This window comes from Coloeus monedula, assembly GCF_965178545.1.
Source record: "Coloeus monedula genome assembly, chromosome: 6".
NCBI lineage: Eukaryota > Metazoa > Chordata > Aves > Passeriformes > Corvidae > Coloeus > Coloeus monedula.
Window position 1 is genome coordinate 62984970 of NC_138786.1, and position 24962 is coordinate 63009931.

The following is a 24962-nucleotide window of genomic DNA, read 5'->3' on the forward strand; positions in this document are numbered from 1 at the left end:
AGAAAACAGTTCAGAAAAGCTTAAAAAAAAACCCAAACAACCTTAATTTTCTACAACTTCCTGACAGGAGGGTGGGGACAGGAGAGTCGGGCTCTGCTCCCAGGGAACAAGGGGACAGCACAAGAGGCAACAGCCTCAAGCTCTGCCAGGGGAGGTTTAAATTGGATATCAGGGAAAAATTCTTTATCAAAAGGGGTCTCTTTCAAAATAATGGGAGTTCTCTTTCCATAATCATCACCTGCATGGGATAATTCTCTGGAACTTCTGAAAATCTTTCAGGTTGAAAAGCCAGAATTGGGTCAGTGACCTGCCTCATGCTGAAGGTCAGGCTAATTAACAACCCGTTGTGTCTTAGAGCTGGGAAAGTGCATCAGGATGAAATTGAAGGATGAAATCACATGCTGCCACAGCCCTGGGGGAATCTGAACCTTTAACTGGTTTTACAAGTGTAAAAAAATTGGTGGTTTTCCCCTTTTTAGGGAAACATTACCACAGGTGCCCTATTGAGCACAGTTTTCCTCCTATCTTTGATGAATATAGCCTGGCAAAATCACTTTGTCATGTTTTTATTTATTTTAAAGGCTAATACAGCAGGATGCTGCATGAAAGATGATTATTTTAGCACTGAAAACATTTAAATTTAACCTTTTTCCACAGTGTGTGAGATTTCTGAGGAGTATCTGATGCTTGGCTGTCTCACAACCTTGTGAGCACAGAACAGAAAACTGAACTATCACTCTGTAGGTAATGGTCAGTCCAGAGTGTTTTGTTGTGTTCCCATTACTTACAGGTTTCAAATTTGAATTTTATGTTGTACTTTGGAAACATCCTGAATTTACAGCAGGGATTTTTAGAAAGCAGAGTGGTTTTAGGGATAAATAAAGTATTTCTTCAACAATATTAATATATAGCATTAAAAACTGGTGGTATTGCTTCTCTGTTACCATTGCATTTGCCTCTAGGAATGATGGTTGAAGAAGACCAAAATGAAAGCAAAAAAGCAACAAAACACTCATATTTTCACAGTTTCAGTAGGGAGAGAAGCTCAGATTGAGACTTTTACTCCTTGAGAAAGTTACCAAAAACCCCTTGTGAACTGGGAAGTGAATAAAATAATGATTTACAGGAGCACAGGCCTTGATTTTAGCTTTTTTTTTTTCAAAAACAGCAAAACAAAAATTAATAAAATTGAAGTTTGAAAAGCCTGACAATTCTTTCAAGCTGTAGAACTTCTCCTCCTTGGAAAAACCTTCAGGATCTGCATCAGAGCCTCCTCTTTGCCTGAGCAAAGGGATCAAGGTCCTGTATGGAAGAGGCAGTGAATCCTTCCTCCTCAGAGGCGCAGGATTATCCCTAATTCCTGCACATGACTCGCTGTGTTCTCCTCCAGCAGCATCTGAAATTATCACTCCGTTGCTTCTCCCACCTTTAGGATTCTGCATTTCACACCATTTTCATGTTCTTTGCGTTTCCATGGCTGGTAGCAAGGAAAAGCAGAATTTCCAGAGGCAGACATCTGATTTTTCCCTTCCCTGTACTGTTCCTCAGCTCATGAAGTTCCCAGAAATTGTTTGGGCATGGAAAACTAAAAATTTCAGTAATTTAAACAACATGGGAGTGGACCAATCTGGTCAAATCCTCTTCTCTCAATTACTTTTAGAGGAAGCTGAGGGATCCTTGCTGAGGGAACGTAGTGGGGAAAGGAAAAGAAGGATTCTGCCATGCCAGTGAGTGTAAGTAAGATTTCTCTTTAAGTCTGGAGGTAAAACAGAGTTTATTCAAAACTGCATGGCAAGTTGTCATGATTTTATCCAGCAATTTATTAGCTTGAATTTTCCTTTAAAAAATTCACAGAATCCCAGACTGGCTTGGGTTGGAAAGGTCCTTAAAACCCATCTCATTCCAGCCCCTGGAATGATGTGAAAAGGGTTAAAAAGAAAAATCTCTTTTATTTTTTCAATAGTTTTTTAGGTACCACCTTAAAGAACCAAAAAGAGGAACTTTTAGGCTTTGCCCAAAGCATGTTGCTACTAAATAGATGGAGATTATATGAAAATCTGTGGAATTTCTTAATTCATGAAGTTTCTGCTGAGCAGTGGAGGTGGATCTAGCCTTTATAAAAAGGAAATATATCTGTTCTCACTGTCTTTACATTTTGCTGTAGTAGCAAATCTTGAATTTCAGACTTCCTTTTACTGTTTCTTTGCTCTGTGCAAAATTGATATTTCTTCTTGAGTTTGCTGAAGGTGGCAGAATTCAGGATGATAGGAATCAAAGAGAGTCTTGCTCCTTCTGTCTTAAATTTGGATTGTTGAGATGGACTCATGGAAGGAAGATACACAGAGTTACATAAACCAGCACTGAATCCTTGGCTATTGCAAACCTTTAAACTCTTCAATCAAACCAGTTTGAAACAGGATGTTGTTGATGAGATAGCAGGCAAAATAATACCTGGCAATTAGCCTGAAAGGGTAAAGGGTAATCTTTCTGAATTTGATGAATATCCACTGATTTTTCCTGAACCTCTGACAAATATTTTAATTTCATGCACATCTGCTTTCGAGTGGGGCTCTGTAAAAAGTCACTGACTTGAAATCACCAATTTCACCGAGTGCCACAGGTAGCACCGTGTGAGAAGGTTTTTCAGTCTTCTTCCCTTGCTGTAAATGAGGCAAATCTGAAAGAAAATAATGGTTTGTTCTGTCCCAGCAATTGCAGGAATGCAGTGAGGATGAAGAGGACAGGGAGTGCCTGAAACAGGCCATCACTGCCCTCCTGAACCTGCAGTGCAGCATGGAGCGCATTTACAGCAAGCACTCCCCGCGGCGCCGGCCTGGGTAAGCACACACAGAGCCTCCCTGCCTGCCCACAGCTGGCAGACAGGGAGATAAATCACCTTTTCCTGCTAGAAAATCTGTATATTTCCTTTTCAAGGCATGTCTTGTTGCCAGTTTTCTTTGTAGATGGAGCAGCAGCCCAAAACCTTCACATCCCACTTGTAAGAATAATGTGAATATTTGACTCCTTCCCAGCCAAAGCAGTGCATGGGGCTTATTTGGAACTTGATTAGGGCATTTTGAGGGCAAAAAAATCATGATTTAAGCAATTAATTTAGTTGATTGTTTTAGTCTTTTGGGATGGCAGATATGGAATGTGCCTGTGGTGACTTTTTCTGTTCTTCCTTCAAGGGAGCCGGTGTGTCGCTTCTATCACCGACAGATCAGAAGCAAACACTTGGCCATCAAGAAAATGAACGAAATCCAGAAAAATATCGATGGCTGGGAAGGCAAAGACATTGGCCAGTGCTGCAATGAGTTCATCATGGAAGGAGGACTGACAAAAATCGGGGCCAAACACGAGCGCCACATCTTCCTCTTCGACGGTTTGATGATCAGCTGCAAAACCAACCACGGGCAGTCACGGCTGCCCGGCTACAGCAGCGCCGAGTACAGGCTCAAGGAGAAGATTGTCATGAGGAAAATGCAGGTGGTGGACAAGGAGGACACAGCAGAGTACAAACATGCCTTCGAGCTGGTGTCCAAGGACGACAACAGCGTCCTGTTCGCCGCCAAGTCCGCCGAGGAGAAGAGCAACTGGATGGCGGCGCTGATCTCCCTGCAGTACCGCAGCACCCTGGACAGGATGCTGGACTCGGTGCTGCTGCAGGAGGAGAACGAGCAGCCCCTGAGGCTGCCCAGCCCCAGTGTTTATCGCTTCGTGGTGGAGGACTCCGAGGACAACATTGTTTTTGAGGACAACTTGCAGAGCAGGAATGGCATTCCCATCATCAAAGGGGGGACGGTGGTGAAGCTCATCGAGAGGTTGACCTACCATATGTATGCAGGTATCCTGAGCTTTATTTTTATTCTTACATGGGTGATGAAGTTAATCCTTTTATCTTCAGTTTGCTGGGCTTTTTTCTGCTTGTAATTAAATGTAAAGTAAGATTTGCAGGGAGTAAAATATGTTATTAAATCACCTGGCTTTGCTTGGAAAGCTCTAAGGAAATTTTGGGTATGCAAACCCTTCATCCTTTAAAAAAACACAAAAATACGTTTCCATGTTTCATCATGGCTAAAGCAGTGGAGCTGTTACAGGCTGAGTGTCTGTGAAGGAAGAAAAAAGTTGAAGGTGATATTTTTTATATTTTCTGTATTTTTTATATTTATTACATTCAGCCTGCCACCCTGTGAAGTATCTGCGTTGAAATAGATGCAAATCACAATCAGCATTTCTCAGCCTTTCCTGTGAAACAGTAGCTGAAAGGCACAAAGTGAAACCTTGAAGGAGTTCTGTGAAGTGCTGATGCTGAGGAAAATGTTGGGTGTCAGTTTTGGGGTGCAAGGGGAAGCTGGTGCTGGTGGGACTGGTGTTAGTTTTTATTAAACTTCTCCAGTAGTACAGCTGCATGATCAGGGAGAGTCATTCCTCAGGGAAGGCTGAGACAGTTTTTACAAGAATATTGGATGTGCAGTTCAGTATTTTTCAGGCAAATGCACCGAAGAACTGAGTGAAACTTCCCCAAGCAGTGGAATTTGTGGTGTTTTTCAAATACAGTGCTTGACTTACAACCTCAGTATCTTTTCTGCACGTTAAACTTTTTCTTTGTATTTTATTTCTGATATTTTGCAACTAGATAAAAACCCACTGCCATCATTTTCTTATTCTGTCCTCACAGATCCTAATTTCGTTCGGACTTTCCTGACCACCTACCGCTCCTTCTGCAAGCCCCAGGAGCTGCTGAGTTTGCTGATAGAAAGGTGAGGAGTGATCCTCCTTTCTGAAGGCATGGAAAAGTTTTGGAATCATAGAATAGAATCCCAGAATGGTTTAGGATGGAAAGGAACTTAAAGCCCATCCAGTCCCACCCTCTGCCATGGGCAGGGACACCTCCCACTATCCCAGGTTGCTCCAAGCCTCATCCAGCCTGGCCTTGGATGCTTCCAGGGATCCAAGGGCAGCCACAGCTTCTCTGGGCCTCCCCACCCTCACAGTCAAGAGTTCCTTCCCAATATCCCATCTAACCCTCCTCTCTCTCAGTATGAAGCCATTTCCCTTGTCCTGTTACTCCAGTTCCTGGTGAGTTTTGTGCATTCAGAATACTAGAACATCCCAAGTTGGAAGGGACCCACAAAGATCGGAGATTCCAACTGCTCCTTTCCTGCTCAGGATCCCAGTATCGAGTTTCATGTGTTTTAGTGAAGTTTGTAAACCAGTAACTTTAAAACAATGATCCAGGTTTTCAGTGCAAGCTTCCTTTTCCAAGTTTAAATGACTTACCTGAATGATGTATGAGCTGCAGCACCTGGTGTGCCTGGGCTGTGGGTGGTGATGTTGTGAACTGCTAAGCTGGCTCGTGAGAGAGTTGAGTGCACCCAGTCTTGATGGAAATAAGGACAGAAATGTTCCAGGCAGTTTGTTTGAAGGCACAGACTTAAGGTAAACAGCATTTTAATGCAGTATGTTAAAGCTGCTCTTAACCTCTCGTCTAATCTTCCCTTAATCAAGCCAGCAGGTCCTTAAAAACCTTCTATCCCAGTCTAGACATCTTGTGATGAGCAGAGAACCAGCGAATTAGCAGGGTGTGGAGCTGGGGAGGAAGGAATTCCAGGCAAACTGGATGGCAGAGGAGCGCCTGATTCTCCCCACACTGAATTTATATAAATAAATTTATATAAACTGCAGCTTCTCCCCACGTGCTGCACAGAGGGGCTGTGTTTTGTTTTCATTGCCATCAGCTCTGTGGTGCTTTCCCCCCAGGTTTGAGATCCCAGAGCCCGAGCCCACGGAGGCAGACAGGCTGGCCATCGAGAAGGGGGAGCAGCCCATCAGCGCCGACCTGAAGCGCTTCCGCAAGGAATACGTCCAGCCCGTGCAGCTCAGGTCTGTTTGCCCTCTGCCCTGCTCTGGCAGAGGCAGGCTGGAGTGCCCTGATTGCACAGAGCTCCTGGAGACACTAATCTCTGGTGGAGACTGCTGTGCTGTCGAGTAGGGACTTAGCCACGTCTGCCAGCAGCCTAATATCCCAAATCGTGTCCTGATTAGTCCCAGCGAGTGCTGGAGCTGGCCCAGCTGGGATCCCCACCCACAGACACGGCGTGGCTGCTCTGCCCAGTGCCTGTGGGTGAGAGATGTGGAGCTCAGAGCGGGGCTGGCCACGCTCTCAATGCATTCCTTGTTCCCAGCCCTGTGAAGATAGTTCCTCTGTTCCCAGTTTTCCAGCGCTGCTGGTGTTTCACTCCCTTTCCCAGCCCCGTGGATGTGTTTGCTCACAGACAGGGAGACTCTTGTCTGTGCTGCACATTGCAGTGGGCTGCAGTGAATCTTCAAGGTTCTTGCTGAGCGAGCTAATTTGGGGAACAATTAAGCATTTCTAGCATGAATGAGGGTAATTGCTGCCCTGATTGGGGATCGAGTCAGGAGGAGACACAGATCACAACCAGTGTTTGCTCGAGCAACTTTTATTCCTTACACTGATGAGTAGTATCAAGATGTTCCTATTAATAGCACATTAATATTACTATTAATAATATTAGTTATATTAATAGTAATTAATACTATTAATTATATAACCAGAACTCTGCTACCACACATTCCTGTTGGAGCAACAGCAGTTGACTCAAAGTGAAGGGTCCAAGGTGTTCAGAAAGTCACTTAGGAGTCCCATTTTTATCAGACACCCATGTGCATATATATATAAAAGATTAAAAAGATAAATATGTGTGCAGCCCTGTAGTTTTCCTCAACACAGAGCAGCCACCACCTTCTTGAATGTGATCCAAGTTACACAATCTCAGTGTAACCTTGATATCCTGTGTGCTGCTGGCCTTGGACAGCTTACCAGGCCTTTGGTGTTCCCAGTTTATCAGCTCCCTTGGGTTCAGCAGGACCAGCAGCCTCCACAGTTATCAGTTCCTGGGAGAGCTGCCTCTCAGCTCGTGCTTTCCCTGGTTTTGCTGTTTTCTGGGAGCTGTTTCTGATCCATACTTTGTGTTGAAACAGTAGCTTGAAACTGTCTTAGAGCTGAAAATAAGTGAGTTTGAGCTGCTGGGTGGATACACTGACCACTTTGTACATTCCAGTGTTGTTAAAAGCATTGACCTCTGCTTCAGAGACTCTGGGATTTGGGAAGAAGGTGGAGAGTTGAAGGTGTTTATCCCTTCCTTCCCTGCTTCCCTCCACTCCAAATCTCGTAGAAGACACTGTGGATGTGCTGTGCAGAGCCCAGGTGTGGAAGGGGCTGGGACACAAATAAATGCATGTGAGGTCATGGGAACAAGGAGGTGCTCAGCTGCGAGTGCAGTCAGCAGATCCAGGCACTCTCTGGCTTTCCCAGTGTTCTCACCATGGGATCTCAAGGGCAGAGATGGATTAGATAAGCTCCTGTTACAGGAAACGTGGGTCAAAACTTTGCCTCTTGGAAGGTGGCATTGATTTCCAGCCTGAATGATCCATTTGGGCAGGAATTCTTCCATGGGATAAACCTTATTCTTTACCTTGCACACTGGGAAGAGGAGAGTTAAGGAACTTTTTCCATGTGGATGTCCTTCATTTGTCCTCATTGATGTAGGGCTGATTTTTGCTCAGGTGATAAATTGCACCTGGATAAATCAAAAGTGTTGAAGGTGTGAGCTCAGCTTGTTTACTTGAAGAAGAGGCAAACCAGGTTTTTATTCTGATTTATCCTGAGTGCAGAAGACTGAAAAGCAGTTGGAGTTCACTTTTAGACGTTGGTTTATTGGTGATTTGTCTAAGAAAGAGTAGAGAAAAATCAAGAGGAAGTTTAATGTTGTCCTTAAAGGATGGATCTAGTGCTGGATCTAGTAAGGCCTTTTTGGTCATTAAAAAATTGTATAAGTAACAAAAAACTTCGAAGCTGACATTTGTGTGTGGGAAAGAAACAATGACAATTTTACTTCTTAACAAATAGGAGATCCTAATTAGCTTTTTCATTAAAAAAAAAAAACCCACACCAAAAAAAACCCAGGAAATGACATTAGAAATACCAATTTTATCTGATTCTGCTAAGTTTCTTCCTCTTCTGAAACCATCTCAACACTGGAATTTTTCATATTAGATTTTTAAAAAGCACCAAGCTATATCTATGCTAAAACTATTCTTTAAAACTTACAAATTAGGTTTTAAACACCTGCCAAGCTCAGTCTTTGCTCTTCTCCTTTGACTGTGGGTATTTTGAGAGTCACCAACTACACGTTTCTGTAATTGAGTTTGTAGGATTGTGGTTCATTTCTATGGGGTAAGGCATGAAAGTCCTTAAAAAGAAACGAAATTTTTTTTTCCTCTTTCCTCAGAATACTGAACGTTTTCCGGCACTGGGTTGAGCACCATTTTTATGATTTTGAGAGAGATCTGGAGCTGCTGGAGAGGCTGGAGACCTTCATTTCCAGTGTCAGAGGTGCAGTAAGGGGGGTCCTGTTCCCTTCCCACATTTTGGTACAGCTTCCCAGTGTGATGCTGATAGTTTTAGGCCTGAGAATATCTTTACACACATGAGTAATTTTAATGCCTTTAATTGAGCTGGTTATGAGGCTCCTCTTTACATGAGGAAGATTTGGCCTGGAGCCTAAACAGCTCCTAAAAATGACTTCAAGCATTAGGATAATACTTTAAATATATTTCCTTCTGGACAGCATGGTCATCCTTGTCTAACTGTGTAATTCAGGCTGTCACCCTCCCCTTCTTCAGAGAGAATTCCTTCCCTTTTGCTTACTGAGTTGTTTCCATCTTGATTTTTCCATTCTGAAGTTCCAGCTGAAAATCATTATCCTTTTAGAGGAGGATATTGGGCCCATTTGGTATCTCTTCTTTATGAACTAGATTTTTTTGGCAGCCTCTGTGGAGGGCAGCAGTCAGTTTTAATCCTTATCCAGGTAATTCCAGGTTTTCCTTTTCAGAGTGCCAGGCCTTTCATTGGGCAACATAATTCTGAGACAATTAAAAGACCCTGGATACAGAGTCACTTTTTTCCACACCAAAACTGTCAGAGGATGTGGTTAAATAGAACTGGTTTCACATGTGTTTATATTTGTCAGCTGATACAGGTGCAAAAACCCATAAGAAGAAAATAGAGAAATACAAACCTGATTCATTTACATGCAGGAATGCAGAATTCTGAGTGTATATTCAAATTTTTGGGAGTTGGTCTCACTTAATTACCAAAAGTCATTTAAAAATATAAAATTAGAGAATGGTTTGGGTGGAAAGGAGCTTAAAGCTCATCTCCTTCCACCCCCTGCCATGGGCAGGGACACCTTCCACTGTCCCAGGCTGCTCCAAGCCCTGTCCAGCCTCGCCTGGGACACTTCAGGGATCCAGGGGCAGCCACAGCTGCTCTGGGAATTCTATTCCAGGGCCTCCCCACCCTCCCAGCCAGGAATTCCTTCCCAACATCCCTTCCAACCCTGTCCTCTGACAGTTTCAATCCATTTCCCCTTGTCCTGTCCCTCCATCCCATGTCCCTGGTCCCTCCAGCCTTAGCTCCAGTTCCCAAATGTACATTTATTTATAAACTCCAAATACTCCCTCCCCAGAGATTGCTCTCTAACACTGACATTTATGAAAGAACATGGATTTCTTAAAAACCAACACTTGTAACAAGATGAATGCACTTTTCCCCACTCTTGGACTTGTAGTTTAACCCTCCCCTCCGTCAGTTTAAAACTCAACGTATTAAAAAACTTGTGTGGGTTTGTTTGTTTGTGGTTTTTTTTTAATGATTTCTCTTCCACAGGAAAGTCCATGAAGAAGTGGGTGGAGTCCATTGCTAAAATCATCAAGAGGAAGAAAGCCCAGGCAGACGGGGTCAGCCACAACATCACCTTCGAGAGCCCCCCGCCGCCGCTGGAGTGGCACCTGTGGCGCGTGGGGCACAGCGAGGCCCTGGACCTGATGACCCTGCACCCCATCGAGATCGCCCGGCAGCTCACCCTGCTCGAGTCCGACCTGTACAGGCAGGGCTGAGCTCTCACTCCCTTCCTTTCCATTATTTCACCCAGAAAATGCTCTTCGTTCACACCATCGGTCAAAAATACCCCGTGACTTCCAGAGTTTACAGGAAGAAGTTTCCTTGCTGTCTGCTCGATGTTAAAATATGCAAAGGAGTGGAATAAAGAGGTTTTATCTCCACATCAGACTTGTGACAACATCAGTGCAGGGAGGATAATTCAGGAGTCTTACAAAATTCAAATTATAAAACTCCTGCTTCAGTGATGGGAGGTTTTGTATTAAAACCAAGCGGTTGCTGCAAGTGCTTCACCTCCCTATTTTCAATTTCTAACTCTTTTTGTTTTCTTGCCCTTTCAGAAAATTAAACTTACTCCTTTGTCATTTTCTTATCTGAAAATGCTTCTTCAAAACCACCCAATTTCAATTAAGATAAAAATGTATTTCCCTCTGTACTCGAGCACTCGTCAAAAGGTTCTTTTAAGTTGTTTTGTATTTGATTGGGTGGGATTAGATTTGTGAAATACCAGGTCGTGATTAAGGGAAGAAATAATCTTTTAATGCAAACACAGAAATGACAATTTTTATTTGTACTGAGCATTTTGCCTCCTGTTTTGTCATTCCCAGGGCTGTGCAGCCTTCTGAACTCGTTGGCAGTGTGTGGACCAAGGAAGATAAGGAAATTAACTCCCCAAATCTCTTGAAAATGATTCGTCACACTACAAATCTCACTCTTTGGTTTGAAAAGTGAGTGCAGTGCAGTGGCATTAACCACTTTTACCCTGGATATACTTGGGGTTTGCTGGTTTATTTTACAGGCTCTGCCAAATCCTCCCTTGACTTTCCAACTCGAACATATGTAAGATGTGATTACATAAATTTGTACTTGAGATTCTGGAAAGAGAGCCAAAATCTGCGTGCTGGATGGGCTTCCTTGGAAAAATTTGATTTAATAACTCACAAAATGTCAGGTTTTATTTCTCAGTGTTTCTCAAATACCATCTTTTGATCAGGTGCATCGTGGAAACAGAGAACTTTGAGGAGCGAGTGGCTGTGCTGAGCAGGATCATAGAAATCCTGCAGGTTTTTCAAGACCTCAATAATTTCAATGGTGTTCTGGAGATTGTCAGTGCTGTGAACTCTGTCTCAGTGTACAGGCTGGATCACACATTCGAGGTGAGTTTGGGGCATGGAAAAGGAAATGAAATCAGAATCCAGACCTGGGTCTCACACAGTTCTGGAGTGAAATCCATTGTTGGCAGCAAAGCCTCCGTGGAATAAAACAGAAAATGAAGAATGTGAATAAAATGGTTTGAGTTTTGTATGTCTCTGAAAGGCAGCACAAGGCCTTTAAGTTAAAACCAAATGTTTAGTTTTTATTACAGACCAAATTTTGTAAATTTAAAGTTAAAATAATAATCTGTTTTCAGTAATCTCAGGATGCACATGACTGAATTGTTGGGCTGAGAGTGCTGAAATCCAGAGCAAACCATTGATACAAGAAGTTCTTTGAAACCTGCATTTTAATTCCCAGATTTTGCTCAGAGAGCCAGGGAATTGCCTTGTATTTGCTAACCATGCTGTTGAGAAGATGTCAGATTTTCTTCCCTATTTTTTTTTTTTTTTTGACAACTCAGGCACTACAGGAAAGGAAAAAAAGAGTTTTGGATGAAGCAGTAGAATTAAGCCAAGATCATTTTAAGAAGTATTTAGCTAAGCTGAAGTCAATCAACCCCCCTTGTGTGCCTTTCTTTGGTAAGTGACATCAAATTTTTTGTGTGATGTCAGTCTGAAGTTGAGTTTGCTGCAGATGTGTGGTTAAAAACTGATTTTTTAATCAGGAATATACCTAACAAATATCTTGAAGACAGAAGAAGGGAATCCTGACTTCCTTAAAAGACAAGGGAAAGAATTAATTAACTTCAGTAAGAGGAGAAAAGTGGCTGAAATTACAGGAGAAATTCAGCAGTATCAAAATCAGCCTTACTGCTTACGGATTGAGCCAGAAATGCGGGTGAGCAGCCATTAAATATCTCTCTGGGGATTGGAGGGGGGGGAAATGCCAAATAATCTTCTTGTACTGGACCTAATTTTGCATGAATAGTGATTATCAAAAGAGGAGGGAGCAGTGGCTGGCAGACAACAAAGAACCACACAAAGGAGTAGCCAAAAGTGGTGAAAAACTAGATTTTAAATCAGTGAATTATGAGTATTTCATTAAAATTTTCTGTGTATGCTTATTTTTTAAATATTACTGGTGCTTTCTTCATTCAGAAATTCTTTGAAAATCTCAATCCCATGGGGAAGATACCAGAAAAAGAGTTTACAGATTATCTGTTCAACAAGTCCTTAGAGATTGAACCTCGGAACTGCAAGCAACCACCTCGATTTGTAAGTTTTTCCCTGGAATTTCATGGAATCAGAGAATACCCTGAGTTGGAAGGGACCTAACAGGGATTATTGAGTCCAGCTCCTGAGTTATTTATTTTAAATTAAATGGCTAAAATCCACTGGCCACTATGAAAATCATACATGGTTAACTCAATAAGCCAGATATATTTTCTTCAGAATTCCTCATCATGAGCTGATTTTCCAACTAAACTTGATTTAAAAATACTTCTGATGTTTGTCACTACTAAAATATATTACCTTTGCCTTATTTTAAAACGCGCTTTTCCCCCCCAAACCTGAAATATTGCTGTTAAATTTGTATTTTTTACCATATAGTCATATGATAAAATATGGAATAACAGTTATCATTTCACAATATCAAGAAATCTTATATTGATACTAATTTAAATATGACTTCTATACATGAAGTGGTTTTGGCAGCAGTATAAGTTAATTTCTGGTTTTCTTTTGTGCCAATATTTGATATTATTGCAAAAATTGAAGACTTTACCAGGTGCAACCTTCTTGCTGAAGAAAATCCAGTTTAATTTAAAGGAGTAGAATTTTTTTAGTTTAAAACAAAACAGCTCCTGGAGCCCAGAGTTCTTTTTTAAGCAGGAAAATCACAATTTAGAGCACTTGTTTTTTATATGTTGTAATTGCCTGAGGAACTGGAGACATGTCTAATTTTTTGAGAGAGCTATAAATCATTTTTGCAATCTCTTGTTAGAGGAATGAGTAAGATGATGTTACAAATGTGGCAAGAAAATGCCAAGAATTGCTGTTGCAAAAATGCTTCTTGCAATAATTTTATTAAAATCTTTTCTGAAAATAGGAGTCCATGTTGCCAGCCTGTCAGCTGGGCAGGAATTCTTTACAGCCCATGATTTCCAAAGAGAGAATCTTATTGGAATTTCAGGAAAATCCAGTTGTGGGTGCTGTAATGTGCTGGACTCCACTGCAGGATGGGGATATATTTCACCTTGCAAGGCTCAGCTTTGATCTGTGCTGGGTTACACCCAAGCCTAACCAGGCTGGGTTTGTCCACACAGTGACCTGGGTGTAGGAATTTTGTCCTGGATAACCTGGAGGACATGGACAATGTGTTTCCTTGGTCCTGGATGTATGGAAGGGCCTGGTGACCCTCTGTGGTTTTGCTGTTTCTGTGGTGCTGCTCTGAGGCTCTTCTGCAGCTCTGTGGGGTGCTTGAAGTAAATTTCCCTTTCCCAAGGTTGTGACTTGCTCTTCCCAGTATTCTGTCCTGGCTGGCAGCAGAAACTGGACTCTTCCTTCTTCATACTTGTGGGGAAAAAAAGATTCATTCAGCTGCATCCGTAACTTGCAGGCAAACTCCTGCTGTGTAAATAACAGCGCACCTCACATCAGTTGTACCCCTGTACTGCTCTTTGAGGTGTTCTTGGAAAATACTTTTAAAAATACCTCACAGAGCCTTGGGAATGTTGCAGTATGGAATGGCAGCAGTGCCTGGGAATGCTGCAGGCTGCAGTGGCAGCAGTGCTAACAGCTTCCCTGTCCCCAGCCTAGGAAAACAACGTACCCCCTGAAATCCCCTGGGATAAGGCCCAACACGGGCAGGCACGGCTCCACCTCTGGCACCTTGAGGAGCCACCCACTGCCACTGGAAAAGGAGCCCAGCAAGATAAGTTTCAGCAGGATCACAGAGTCAGAGCATGAAACGACAGTGTCGGCACCAACCTCCCCCAACACCCCGTCAACGCCGCCGGTGTCGGCGTCCTCGGAGTTCAGCGTGTTCTTAGACATTGATCTCAACAGTTCTTACGGTAAATACATTTAATGATCGTTGTTGGTGTCCCTCAGGCTTCCCAAATGTATTGGCATGTGTGCTAGCCTTTAAAAAAATAAATTGCAAAATTTAAAGTAATTAAATTAATTCCCAGCATGACTTAGATTCTGCACTTCAGGAATGTTTTACACAGGAAATTTTCACTCACGTTGGCAGTAGATAAACCTCGGGGGTTTTCTGATCTCTAAGGTTATTCAAGCATTTATGTGCTGCAGTGCAGTGGTTCTGTCTGGAAATTGTTGAATGGATTTTTTTTATTTCCCAGGTAACAACAGCATCTTCGCTCCTGTGAACTTGCCTCAGTCGAGTGAGTGTTGGAACTCTGTTAAATATTTAACTCTGCCTTCCCTGGGTTCAGGAGAGCTCAATGGGAGTTAAAATCTGAAAGCTGGGATGAGAATGTGGGCTGCATTCAGAAGGGTTCCTTTTAGATCAGATGTCCAGTAAAGAATGTAAAGCCTAAAATTTAAACTGCTGGTTTAGTTTTGGTTTGGTTTGGGTTGGGTTTTTATCTCCAGGCTCTCACTTGATTTTCCTTCTATTTTGAATGTCCTTGATGATTGCTTTGTTTGACTAAAGCTACAAATGAAGCCATTTGATAATCTCCACTTAGTGAAAATAACTGCTCTGTTGCTGGGAGAGAAGAGACAGTTTTTGTACCACACCTGTGAGGGATATCCTGCATTCACCTGTGTTTTCAGCTTTTCTTTTTACTTATTCCACATGCTTTTTAAAAAATATGATTAATTTAATTTCCTACTGGAGAGCACAGGCCTGATGCAGACACAGAGCTCAGTGCACTCCTAAGAGGAAAAGCAAAGGCGTGACAGAAATCACAAATACAGGTTGGGGGTTGTGTTGTTTCTTAATATGAGGATTTTTTTCTCCCTCTGTAGAAACTCACTTGGAGTTCACTTGATTTGTTTTCCTGTCCCTCAGCATTGCCTGCTGACTGCTGATGCCTATCTTTGATGCTGGACATAGGAGAACACTTTGTGAGACCTAGATCTGATTAAAGCAGTCAATTAAAGAATTTCATGCTGATGAAGTTACTGGTTCATGTTGCTGTGGAGGACAAAGATCTTATTTGAGTTGCTTCGAGTTTGGCTTGATATTCCAGAGTGTGTTCCTCAGATATTGCACAAGGAATAAAAAAATCTGCTTTTCCCTCTCCAGAGACTTTCTTCAGCTCCTGGGGGAGTTTCCCTAAACTGAGTGATGAGCCTCAGAACCCTCCTCCACTTCCTCCACGAAAAAAGATGGATCAGGATGCTTCCAATGCTAAGGTATTGCTGTCCTGCACTGAGTAGCTTTGAGGATAAATCAGGGAATATCTAGAATCATTTAGTTTGGAAAAGACCTTTAAGATTGTCAAGTCCAACCATCGATCCAAAAAGGGGCCTCTGTCAGTCCAGAACACTTTGAGATGCAGAGCTCCAGTTGCCCTTTTTAAAGTTTTGGATTCACTCTGCTAGGAATTTCAGGAACATAATGGTCATATTCCCATCAACAGTACAGCTGTCGTGTTTCTGACAGCACCACTAGCAGAGGTCAGGAGAATTCATCATCTGTCCAAGATTGGCTCTTTATCCAAACATCTGGACAAGGGAAGTGGCTTTAAACTGAAGGAGAGTAGGTTTAGATGGGATATTGGAAAGGAATTCTTGACTGTGAGGGTGAGCAGGCCCTGGCACAGGGTGCCCAGAGCAGCTGTGGCTGCCCCTGGATCCCTGGAAGTGTCCAAGGCCAGGCTGGACAGGGCTCGGAGCAGCCTGGGCTAGTGGAAGGTGTCCCTCCCCATGGCAGGGGGAAGAATGGGATGATCTTGAAGTTCCCTTCGAACCCAAACCATTCTGGGATTCCCTGCTCTCCATTTCTTACACCTCCTTTTTCTCCACGATTCCACAGGGAAATTCCAAGCCGGATGACGATCCTCCAGCAATTCCACCTCGGCAGCCGCCGCCTCCAAAGATCCAACCTCGAGCTCCTGCTTACACCAACCCCCTGGAGCAGCCCCTGCACAGCCCTCCTCCTCCACCCCCCCGGGACCCTCTCCCCGACACCCCACCCCCGGTGCCGCTCCGGCCGCCCGAGCACTTCATCAACTGCCCCCTGAACCTGCAGCCGCCGCCGCTGGGACGCTTCCCCCGGGATCCCGAGCGGCTGCGGGAGGCCGGCTCCGGCCCCAGCTCTCCGGGCACCCCTCCCAGCACCCCCTCTCCCCGGGTCCTGCGCCGCTGCTGCGTCATCAGCGCCAGCCACAACAACCTGGCCCAGCCGCCCGTGCCCCCCGTGCCTCCCCGGCACAACTCCAGCCCTCAGCTACCAAAACTGCCACCAAAGACTTACAAAAGGGAGCTCTCCCACCCTCCTTTGCACAGACTGTCTTTGCTAGAAAATGCAGAAACTCCTCAATGACCTTAGCCATAGTAGTCATTGACACTGGAATAGTATTTGTAAAGTTCCTCTTTTTTTTTTTTTTTTTTATTTATTCAAAAAAAAGAAAAAAAGGCAGTGTATTTTAGTATTTTCACAAATTATGCTCTTAAAGTGCTGCTGATCAAAAAAAAAAAAAAAAAAGGTTTAAATTGGAAAAGAATTCAGACTACACACACTCCAGCCTGTGTGGTTGGACAGCATTACCCTCAGGTGAGCAGCAGCATTGCCTTGGTTCACGTCCTCAGTGCCGACACTTCTGCCAGGACACAAAATAGACCTTTTGCACTGTAAACGACACTAAGTGAATTTAAACTGACATCATTTAATTGCACTGAGCCAAAAAAAAGGTGCGTCTGTGGAATTTTTTTCAAATTTGAGCACTAGTGGCCTTTTTTTTAATTAAGGAAACCCAGCAATGGGATGATCACACTAAACGAGGATACAGAGCGTCACAGATTTGAGACCTCCGGCCACTTGCCTTGGTGTAAGGCTGGAGGTTCCTGAGTGACAGCTCCTGTTCTGGAATATTCTCATGCCATGTCTTAATTGCCATTGATTTGCTGCTGAAGACAAAGAAAAAACAGGTTGAAATCTAAGTACCAAAATATTCGGTTGGTCTTGGTTATTTGGAGGAAGGATGAAGGAGGAGTACCCGTCTTGGATATTGGGGAGGATCCCGAGTACTTCACGTGCATCCTGTTCAGATGTGCCTTTTTTGTTTTGGTAGGCGAAGGTGTCTTAAGCTACAGAGTTTGTCTACTGTTGTGGAGAACAAAGCTATGCGCCTGTACAATTGTTTATATTGTATATTTACAGATATGCTAATCACATGTATAAATTGAAGTTGACTTCGAGGCCTATAACACAGTCTGCTACTCCTGGGATTGCATCTGGCCAGCAGCGTTTCCTCTGGCTTGGGAACAGTCTTGCCTTCCAGACCTAATAACTCCTCCTTTAGATCTACACTTACTCGTGAATCCACTTTGGAAATTGGTAGCATTTAAACCAGCAAACACTTAAAGCTTTATTAAACTTTTTAAACTGATAAGTGAATGGAACTTTTCTTTGCCAGTCAAACTCCCGTGTTTGAACTGGTGCGAGAGCGAGTCGGTTTTACTGGTAGTTCTGTAGCAGCATTTATAAAGTGGCCATCACAAGCCACATTTTATTTACTGGTTTGTGGCCTTCTACTGTGCTTTGTATCAGAGTTCTTAACAAGATTAATAAATCACCCCAGTCTTAATTTTTAAGAGCTTGAGCAGTGCGTGTTCCTTGCAATGACAAGGTTGGGAATTGCATTTTTGACAACACAAAATGCCCCAATTTTCCATGCTGCTGGTGCCACTTTGGCTCTACTTCTGCCTTTGAGGGTTGGGCCCATCCCAGGCTTCCAAATCAGACTCCAGTTCCTCATCTGTCTGCCTAAACTGCTCCCATTGCGTTGGGCATTCCATTTGGAAGATTCTCCTTCTGGGAAAGGAGAGGAGAGATATGACTGAGGAGAGATGTTAATTAGAAACACCCTGAGTTGGAAGGGATCCACCAGGATCATCGAGTCCAACTCCTGGCCCTGCACAGGATCACCCCAAGAATCCCACAGTTTCCTCCTGGGAAGATGTATTTTTCCATCTGTCTCTCGGACAGTCTCTTTCTACTGCCTGTCCCCTCCATGCTCCGTCCCTGAGGAAGAAGAGAGGGGTGGAATCCATCCACACAAGGGGCGGAACACACATTCTATGGGAAGGCTGCTTCATTTTGCTAAAATAAGGTTCAAGAAGTCCCAAATTTGAGATGCATGAACTGGGAGTGCAGGTAGGAAATGGACAATGACTTGAAAAAGTGGAATTCTTTAGCAGATTCTTTTGCACTCTTTTGAAGTCCCCACCGGCAGCTATTGCTAAACAATAATATTTTTTCAGACTTTTGTGTGTTGTTGACGAGGGAAAAAATTCTCTCCCACATTTTAGAATGTACAGATGTCAGCTTTATGCCTTCCTGTACAAGTGTTTATGCTAGAACCATTTTGAATATTCCATAATAGAATATAACACTGCCATGGAAAATGGTCAAAGGCAGCGAGATTCCCACCAGTGTGGTTCAAGGAATGCCAAGAGAGCAATAAATTAACATTTCGGTTACTTCATAATTAGAGGGATAGGTAAAAAGAACTACAAAAAAACTGCTGGAGGGGAAAAATGTGAAGTTTGGGTTTGAAGTTAGCTTTTGTGGGAAAAGGCAATTCCCTCAGAAAACAACTTCTCAAGGAAGATGAGCCTCCCTTCGAGAGGAATCTGCCGACCACCACGAGGCCTCTCATTGGTCTAAAAGAAATGAAATAAACTAATAAAAACCCCTTTCTTCCACATACCCAAGGGGGGTGAAAATGTATTTTAAAATGTTGATGCAGAATCGATTCAGTTGCTTGATTAAAACCTTTTTTGTGAGTTTATTAAAACCTTTTTGTAGGTTTGTTAAGATCTTTTCTGTAGGTTTATTAAAACCTTTTTCACAGGTTTACGAAGACCTTTCCCCATAGGTTTGTTAAGACCTTTTTGTACATTTATTAAGGCCTTTTTAAAATTTATTAAAGCCTTTTTGTATATTTATTAAGATCTTTTTTGCAGACTTACTAAGACTTTTGTAGGTTTATTAAAGCTTTTTTTGTAGGTTTATTAAGACCTTTTGTAAGTTGTATAAGGGTGGTTTATAAGAAAACCTTCAGGAGGGCTCAGGCTGGAGCTGCTCAGGAGGGATGAGGGAGCGGCTACAGGGAATGAGGTCCTGAGGGCTCCGCGCTCCTTCAGGGACACGGCTGGAGGAATCCTGGAATCATTTCAGCTGGAAAAGTCTCCATACTCAAGGAGCGGAGCTTCTCCCACCGCCGAGGGCAGGCAGGTACCGCCGTCCCCTCACGGCCCGCCCGCCATTTCTTCCCGCCGGGCGGGACGGGGCGGGGCGGGACGAGGATGAGGAGGGGCCGCGCCGCCTCAGAGCCGGGGCTATGGCGGGTTTCGTGAGGGAGCTGGAGCGGCGGGACGGGCCGGCGCTGCGGCTGGAGCAGCGGGCAGCCGGCGGCGTGGGCTGCGTGGTGTGGGACGCCGCGCTGGTGCTCGCCAAGTTCCTGGAGACCGGCGCCTGCCCCCTCGCCCGCCGCCACGTCCTGGAGTTGGGTGCGGGCACCGGTGCCGTCGGCATCATGGCAGCCACGCTGGGGTGAGCGGGAGCCCCTGCTCGGCGCTGGCATCTCCCTCAGACCCTTTCGATTCCTTTAAACCCTCTTTTCTATGCTGTGCGGAGCGTCCCCAGCCATTGCGTTCCTCTCTAACCCCGTGCTTGTGTTACAGGGCGAACGTGACGGTCACGGACCTGGAGGAGCTGCAGGAGCTGTTGATGGTTAATATTGAGAACAACAAGCACCTGGTCACAGGGTCCGTCCGAGCCAAGGTACTGAAATGGTTTGTATGAGCCTTTATTTAATGTCTCTGTTCGGCTTTAATGGGGCTCCTGGGTTCCGGTTGAGAAAGAGTCGGTTTAGATGGGATATTGGGAAGGAATTCCTGGCTATGAGGGTGGGGAGGCCCCTGGATTCCTGGAAGTGTCCAAGGCCAGGCTGGACAGGGCTTGGAGCAGCCTGGGATAGTGGAAGGTGTCCCTGCCCATGGCAGGACCTGGAACAGGATGGTTTTTAAGGGCCCTTCCAACCCAAACCATTCTGGGATTCTGCACTGGCTTCATTAAATTGCTAAGTAACTTCAAAACACTGCCGTGAGAGGGAACCTTAATATGAGAACACAGTAGTTAACTTTATGCTCAGTTTTTTAGTTGTATGTGTTATTACTAAAGCTTATTTTCACTTTTTGTTGGTTTTTTCTTGTTCTTTTTAGGGGTGAAGATGTAACAGAATTTCAGCCTCCCCCTGATTATATACTCATGGCTGATTGCATTTACTATGAGGAGGTAAATGAGGACTTTGCTAAACCCCTACAGAAAGGTTCCTTGGGAAGGGGGTGGAATCAATGTGTTCAATATGAGGAGTATCCAGATAAATACTGTGCTCATGTCATGGTCCCTGTGGTTTAGAGGAATATGTAGAACAAGACTGGAAAAGACCTTTTTAATAGATGTAAGGCCATCTGAGATAGAACCAGAGACTATTTTTATGTTAAAAATCCCAAATTGGATGTTTGTTCCCCCTCTTTGTCTTTTTTTTTTTTTTTTTTTTTTTTTTTTTTACATTGGGAATGGTGAAGCAAAATGTGAACTGTTGAAATCATTGGTAAATGAAATTTAAAAGTGCTACATCTGCTGTTTGGGTTCTCCTCACACTCTCCTTGGGAAGGCAAGAGGGGAGAAGTCCTGCTCTAGCTGAGTGGTTGTAGTCTGCCTCGTGTCCTCAGCTGGAGCTTTGTAGGATGTGCACAGAGAGCTGAGGGAAGCTGCAGGAAAAGGGAAATAACCTGAAAAGCCTCATGTCCCAGTGCCCTGCCAATGGCTTTAGCAGCCCCTGCCACTGAGTCCCCTGCCTGTTGGTCCCATTTCCCTGCACTGTGGTCTGGATCTGAGCCATACTCCAGGAATAACTGAGAAAACTCTCACTTTTGAAGCACACCAAGTAATACTCATTGTTGTGTGCCTCAAGGAACATCCCACTCAGCAGTGTGGGATGTTTCTGGCTTGGAATCCAGTTCAGTTTCCTTGGTCAGTCTGTGAAACTCTTCTCCTGTGAGTCCCCCTTTCTCCTCTGCTTCCCAGCCTTCCCCCCCATGGTCTTCTTGTCCCAGTTAAAGTACTAAAAATAACTCCCTGGAAAGCAAAACTGGGAAGTTCTCTCTTGGGTGAAGACTTTAGCTAGAGGGTATTGTAACCAGTGAAATGAACTTGAAATCCATGTGGGAAATGTTTAACCTTTTTGGGCAGTCCTTGGAACCATTGCTGAAGACCCTGAAGGATCTGACTGGCCCTGACACTTGTGTCCTGTGCTGCTATGAACAGAGGACTATGGGGAAGAACCCTGAAATTGAGAAAAAATACTTTGAAGTAAGTGGTTTTTAGCACATTTTTCTTTTAGGCTGTTCCATTGAAAGCAGAGGGAAAATACAAAGTTTTGCTCAGGACCTCAGAACTCTCTCCTTAGTGATAAAGCTGCTTCTGGAAAAAATTCCTTCTCTCTACTGAGAGCCCATTAATAGGTGTTTTAATTGAATATTCCAGCTGATCTTGTGTGCAGGTGAGGAAAAGCAACACAGGGAAACACCTGTGTGGGGATGATGGTCAGTGCAGATTAACTCTGCACCTGTGGTGGCTGTTGAAAAGCAGCTCTTGTGCTGGATTATATGTAATAACTATAGCACTGCAAAAAAAGGGAAAGGGTTGAGAATTCCAGGGGATTGGTAGGTGTTAATCAAAGCACCTGTTTGATAATTAGTGCCTCACACTCTTGTGGGGCCCTGGCTGTGAGGAGGGCTGAACTCGGCTTTGCTGAGGTGCTGCTCCCACAATAAACACAACAGGTGTTGGTGTTTCTGGCTGATTTCTGCTTTTCCTGTGATTTATTTCCTTCCTTGGCTTGCCAGGTTTAGCCCAGGCAATCTGAGCACATCCCAGAGCCGATGCTGGGGGGTTTTAGCCTGTTTTTTTTTCTCTCCCTTTCAGTTGAGAAGGTGGGCAGGCAGGCAGGTGCTGTGGTTTGGCTTAGCACTTCAGGGATTAAAGGAAGCAAAACCATGGATTCACAGAATTCATTTAGGTTGGAAAAGTCCTCTGAGATCATCAAGTCCAACCATCCCCCCAAGCACTGCCAAGGCCACCAGTAACCCATGTCCCCAAGTGCCACATCCACACATCTTTTAAATCCCCCCAGAAATGTTTCATCACAAACTTAAATAGATTTTTCTGGAGTGTTGCAAGGTGTCTGTAGCTTTGCGTTGGTGCTGGAGTATTTAAGATGAGGGTAAAGGGGGGGAATGTCTGGACTGGTTGTGGAGGCCTTTGTGGAACTGTTCTGTGGGTTCTCTGGTAACCAGCTGCTTCAGAGGGACTTCGAGCTGGAAAAAATTCCCCTGGATAGGCACGACGAGGAGTATCGGAGCGAAGACATCCACATCATGAACATCCACAGGAAGCAGGTGGTAGGTCCACAGAATCCCAGAATGCTTTGGGTTATTGGGAAGGGACCTTAAAGCTCATCTTGTTCCACCCCCTGCCACGGGCAGGGACATCTTCCACTGGAATGGTTCATGGCACCAGTGCAGCAACTGCTGCCAGGAATTCCCAGAGCTGCTGTTTCCTTGGCACAGCATGAGCATTCCAGAGGTGGAGCTCCAGACTGACTCTGAAATGCTGTTAGGGGGACCCTGTGGAACCACAGCCCCCATCCCTGCTGTACAGAGGAGCTGCTTTGTTCCAAACAGGGTGCTCCAGGTGTCAGCCTTCTTCTTCAGCGTCTCCTTTGAGCTTCACACTTCTGCTTCCATGCTCTGGTGGGGTGGGATCTTCAAACTGGAGTTGGGAGGCACCAAAGTAATAAAAGTAAAATGCCCAGTGCTGTTTTTGGCACTGTGGGCTGTGCCACCCTCTCCCCAAAACCAGGCTCTAGATGTGATGCTCAGCCAGGATTCCTTTGATCATTTTTGGGTTAATTGATGCAGCGTGAAGAAAATACTTTGCATATTGTGCTGACATAACGTGCAGGCTCAGCTCTTGAACAAAACCAGGCCACTTAAAAATCTGTCATCTTTGTGAAAATCTCTTGACAGAGTTTCCCATCGTGAGGTCTCTGACCACAGGATCTGTCCCCTGGCAGAGCTCTGGAGAAGGTGGAGAGGGGATGGGATAACACCACAGAGGGACTGTCTGCAGTGTGGTTGTGACTCATCTGCCCCAAGCAGCTTCTCGCTGGCGGACTTGGCACGGGGCTCGGCAGCCGAGGTCTCGGACAGCGCCTTCCGGCAGGACAGCTGTGGGCTGGCCGTGTCTGCGGGCGCGGGGAGGCGGGGAATGGAGCCGAAGCGATTCCCGGAGCAGCGCGGGGGGCGTGTGCCGGTGCCTCTGCTGGGCAGCCGCTGTGGGAGCGGCGCTGCCGAGCGCTCACCGAGCCCATCTGCGGGCACCGCACCGAAACCTCCGCGAGGGGAAAACCGGGAGCGGCTCGACCGGCCGGTCAATAAAACTTTGGCACGGGAGATGGGTGTTGGATGGTGGGTTGTTCTTTCATCCTGCGGTTCCTTTGTCGTTCCCAGCGCTCCTGGGAGGCTCATTCCAGGAGCTGGGGCTGTTGTGGTGGTGGGTCGTGCACAGATGAAATGTGCCTGTGCAAAATCGTTCTGCCTTTTTGTTTTCACCTGCGCTTTTCTGGTGTAAAGAACTGCAGCGTTCAAGTTTGACACCTTCAAGTTACTCTGGTGAGCAGGTTTCTTGTGGCTGTCGGTGTTTCTACCTTTTTGAGCACAGTGGTGGCTTGGAGGAGGGATTTTGCAGGAATTCTCACTTTTCTGTGGTGGATGCAGCTGTGGAAGTTGGGTCTGTGACAGAGGCACGAGTTACTGGGGCTGGGTTTTCTCCAAAAAACTGGTGGGTTGGGAAGAGTTTTGTTTGCAGGCTCCCAGGAGTTTTTTGCACCTGCCCCAAGTTCAGGCTCCCTTTTTTTCCATTAAGAGAATTCCTTGCAAACTTCCCACATCCTAAAACACTGTCGTGGCTTGCCGAGTGCAGCAGCAATGATTAGCGAAGGCGAGAACCTAATTTGTCAAACCACATGTGTTATTTGTTACCTCTTTATGAAAAGAGCTCCTTAATTACCCAGTGGCCTGCAGGAAGGGATTTACTGGAATGTTTATACCAACATGGCTTCCCAGGTAGAAGCTCTCACTCCAGAAAAATCAGGAAGATATCCCCAAATCCCAGCAGTGGTGGGATGATGTCCCAAAGAGCAAAAGGATGGCGTCACACTGGGACACTCTGGCACCCTGCTTGGTGGTGGGGGTGGTGCAGAGAGGAGTAGCCTTTCCCAAGGGTTTGGAGCTGATGGAATAGCTGTTTTATCTACAGGACGTGTGGTATCAGCACTTCCTTTTGCACAGGGCTCGGATCCCTTCTTCAGAAGAAAAAGGGAGGAAGTTGTGCTTTTTCTTCCCTGCTGGCTGCTGCTCTGCTGTGCCCTCAGCTTCGGGCCTACAGCACTCGGGTTGTGACTGTCCCTGGGTGACAGGGACCTCGTGGGAGGGGGCTGGGCTCTGTCACCCCGTGCGTCACCTCCCGTCAGTGGCTGCACCCAACGAGGGGATGTAAAACCCAACTGCTGCTGCTGCTGCTGCTCCGCAGCTGTGGAGAGGAAACCGCCGCTAAC

The 24962-nt window shown here is 44.9% G+C and overlaps 2 protein-coding genes across 2 annotated transcripts in view; both read left to right on the forward strand.

Moving 5' to 3' along the window:
- SOS2 (SOS Ras/Rho guanine nucleotide exchange factor 2) overlaps positions 1 to 17868 on the forward strand; it is a 41583-nt gene extending 23715 nt beyond the window's left edge. The window contains exons 9-23 of the mRNA XM_082283968.1: positions 2710 to 2837; positions 3189 to 3844; positions 4679 to 4760; positions 5761 to 5883; positions 8313 to 8416; positions 9752 to 9971; positions 10591 to 10710; positions 10977 to 11139; positions 11601 to 11718; positions 11805 to 11977; positions 12238 to 12354; positions 13895 to 14156; positions 14445 to 14486; positions 15356 to 15465; positions 16088 to 17868. Coding sequence (XP_082140094.1) covers positions 2710 to 2837; positions 3189 to 3844; positions 4679 to 4760; positions 5761 to 5883; positions 8313 to 8416; positions 9752 to 9971; positions 10591 to 10710; positions 10977 to 11139; positions 11601 to 11718; positions 11805 to 11977; positions 12238 to 12354; positions 13895 to 14156; positions 14445 to 14486; positions 15356 to 15465; positions 16088 to 16597 — 2928 coding nt within the window. The 3' untranslated portion in view covers positions 16598 to 17868. The remainder of the gene's footprint in view (positions 1 to 2709; positions 2838 to 3188; positions 3845 to 4678; positions 4761 to 5760; positions 5884 to 8312; positions 8417 to 9751; positions 9972 to 10590; positions 10711 to 10976; positions 11140 to 11600; positions 11719 to 11804; positions 11978 to 12237; positions 12355 to 13894; positions 14157 to 14444; positions 14487 to 15355; positions 15466 to 16087) is intronic.
- A 1751-nt stretch (positions 17869 to 19619) lies between these two features.
- Positions 19620 to 23586, forward strand: VCPKMT (valosin containing protein lysine methyltransferase; the record flags this gene model as incomplete). Its single annotated transcript, XM_082282904.1, has 6 exons — positions 19620 to 19831; positions 19963 to 20073; positions 20503 to 20575; positions 21536 to 21655; positions 22642 to 22746; positions 23374 to 23586. The coding sequence occupies 6 exons, from the start codon at positions 19620 to 19622 to the stop codon at positions 23386 to 23388; spliced, it is 636 nt and encodes a 211-aa protein (XP_082139030.1). The 3' UTR covers positions 23389 to 23586.
- Positions 23587 to 24962: the final 1376 nt, after the last annotated feature.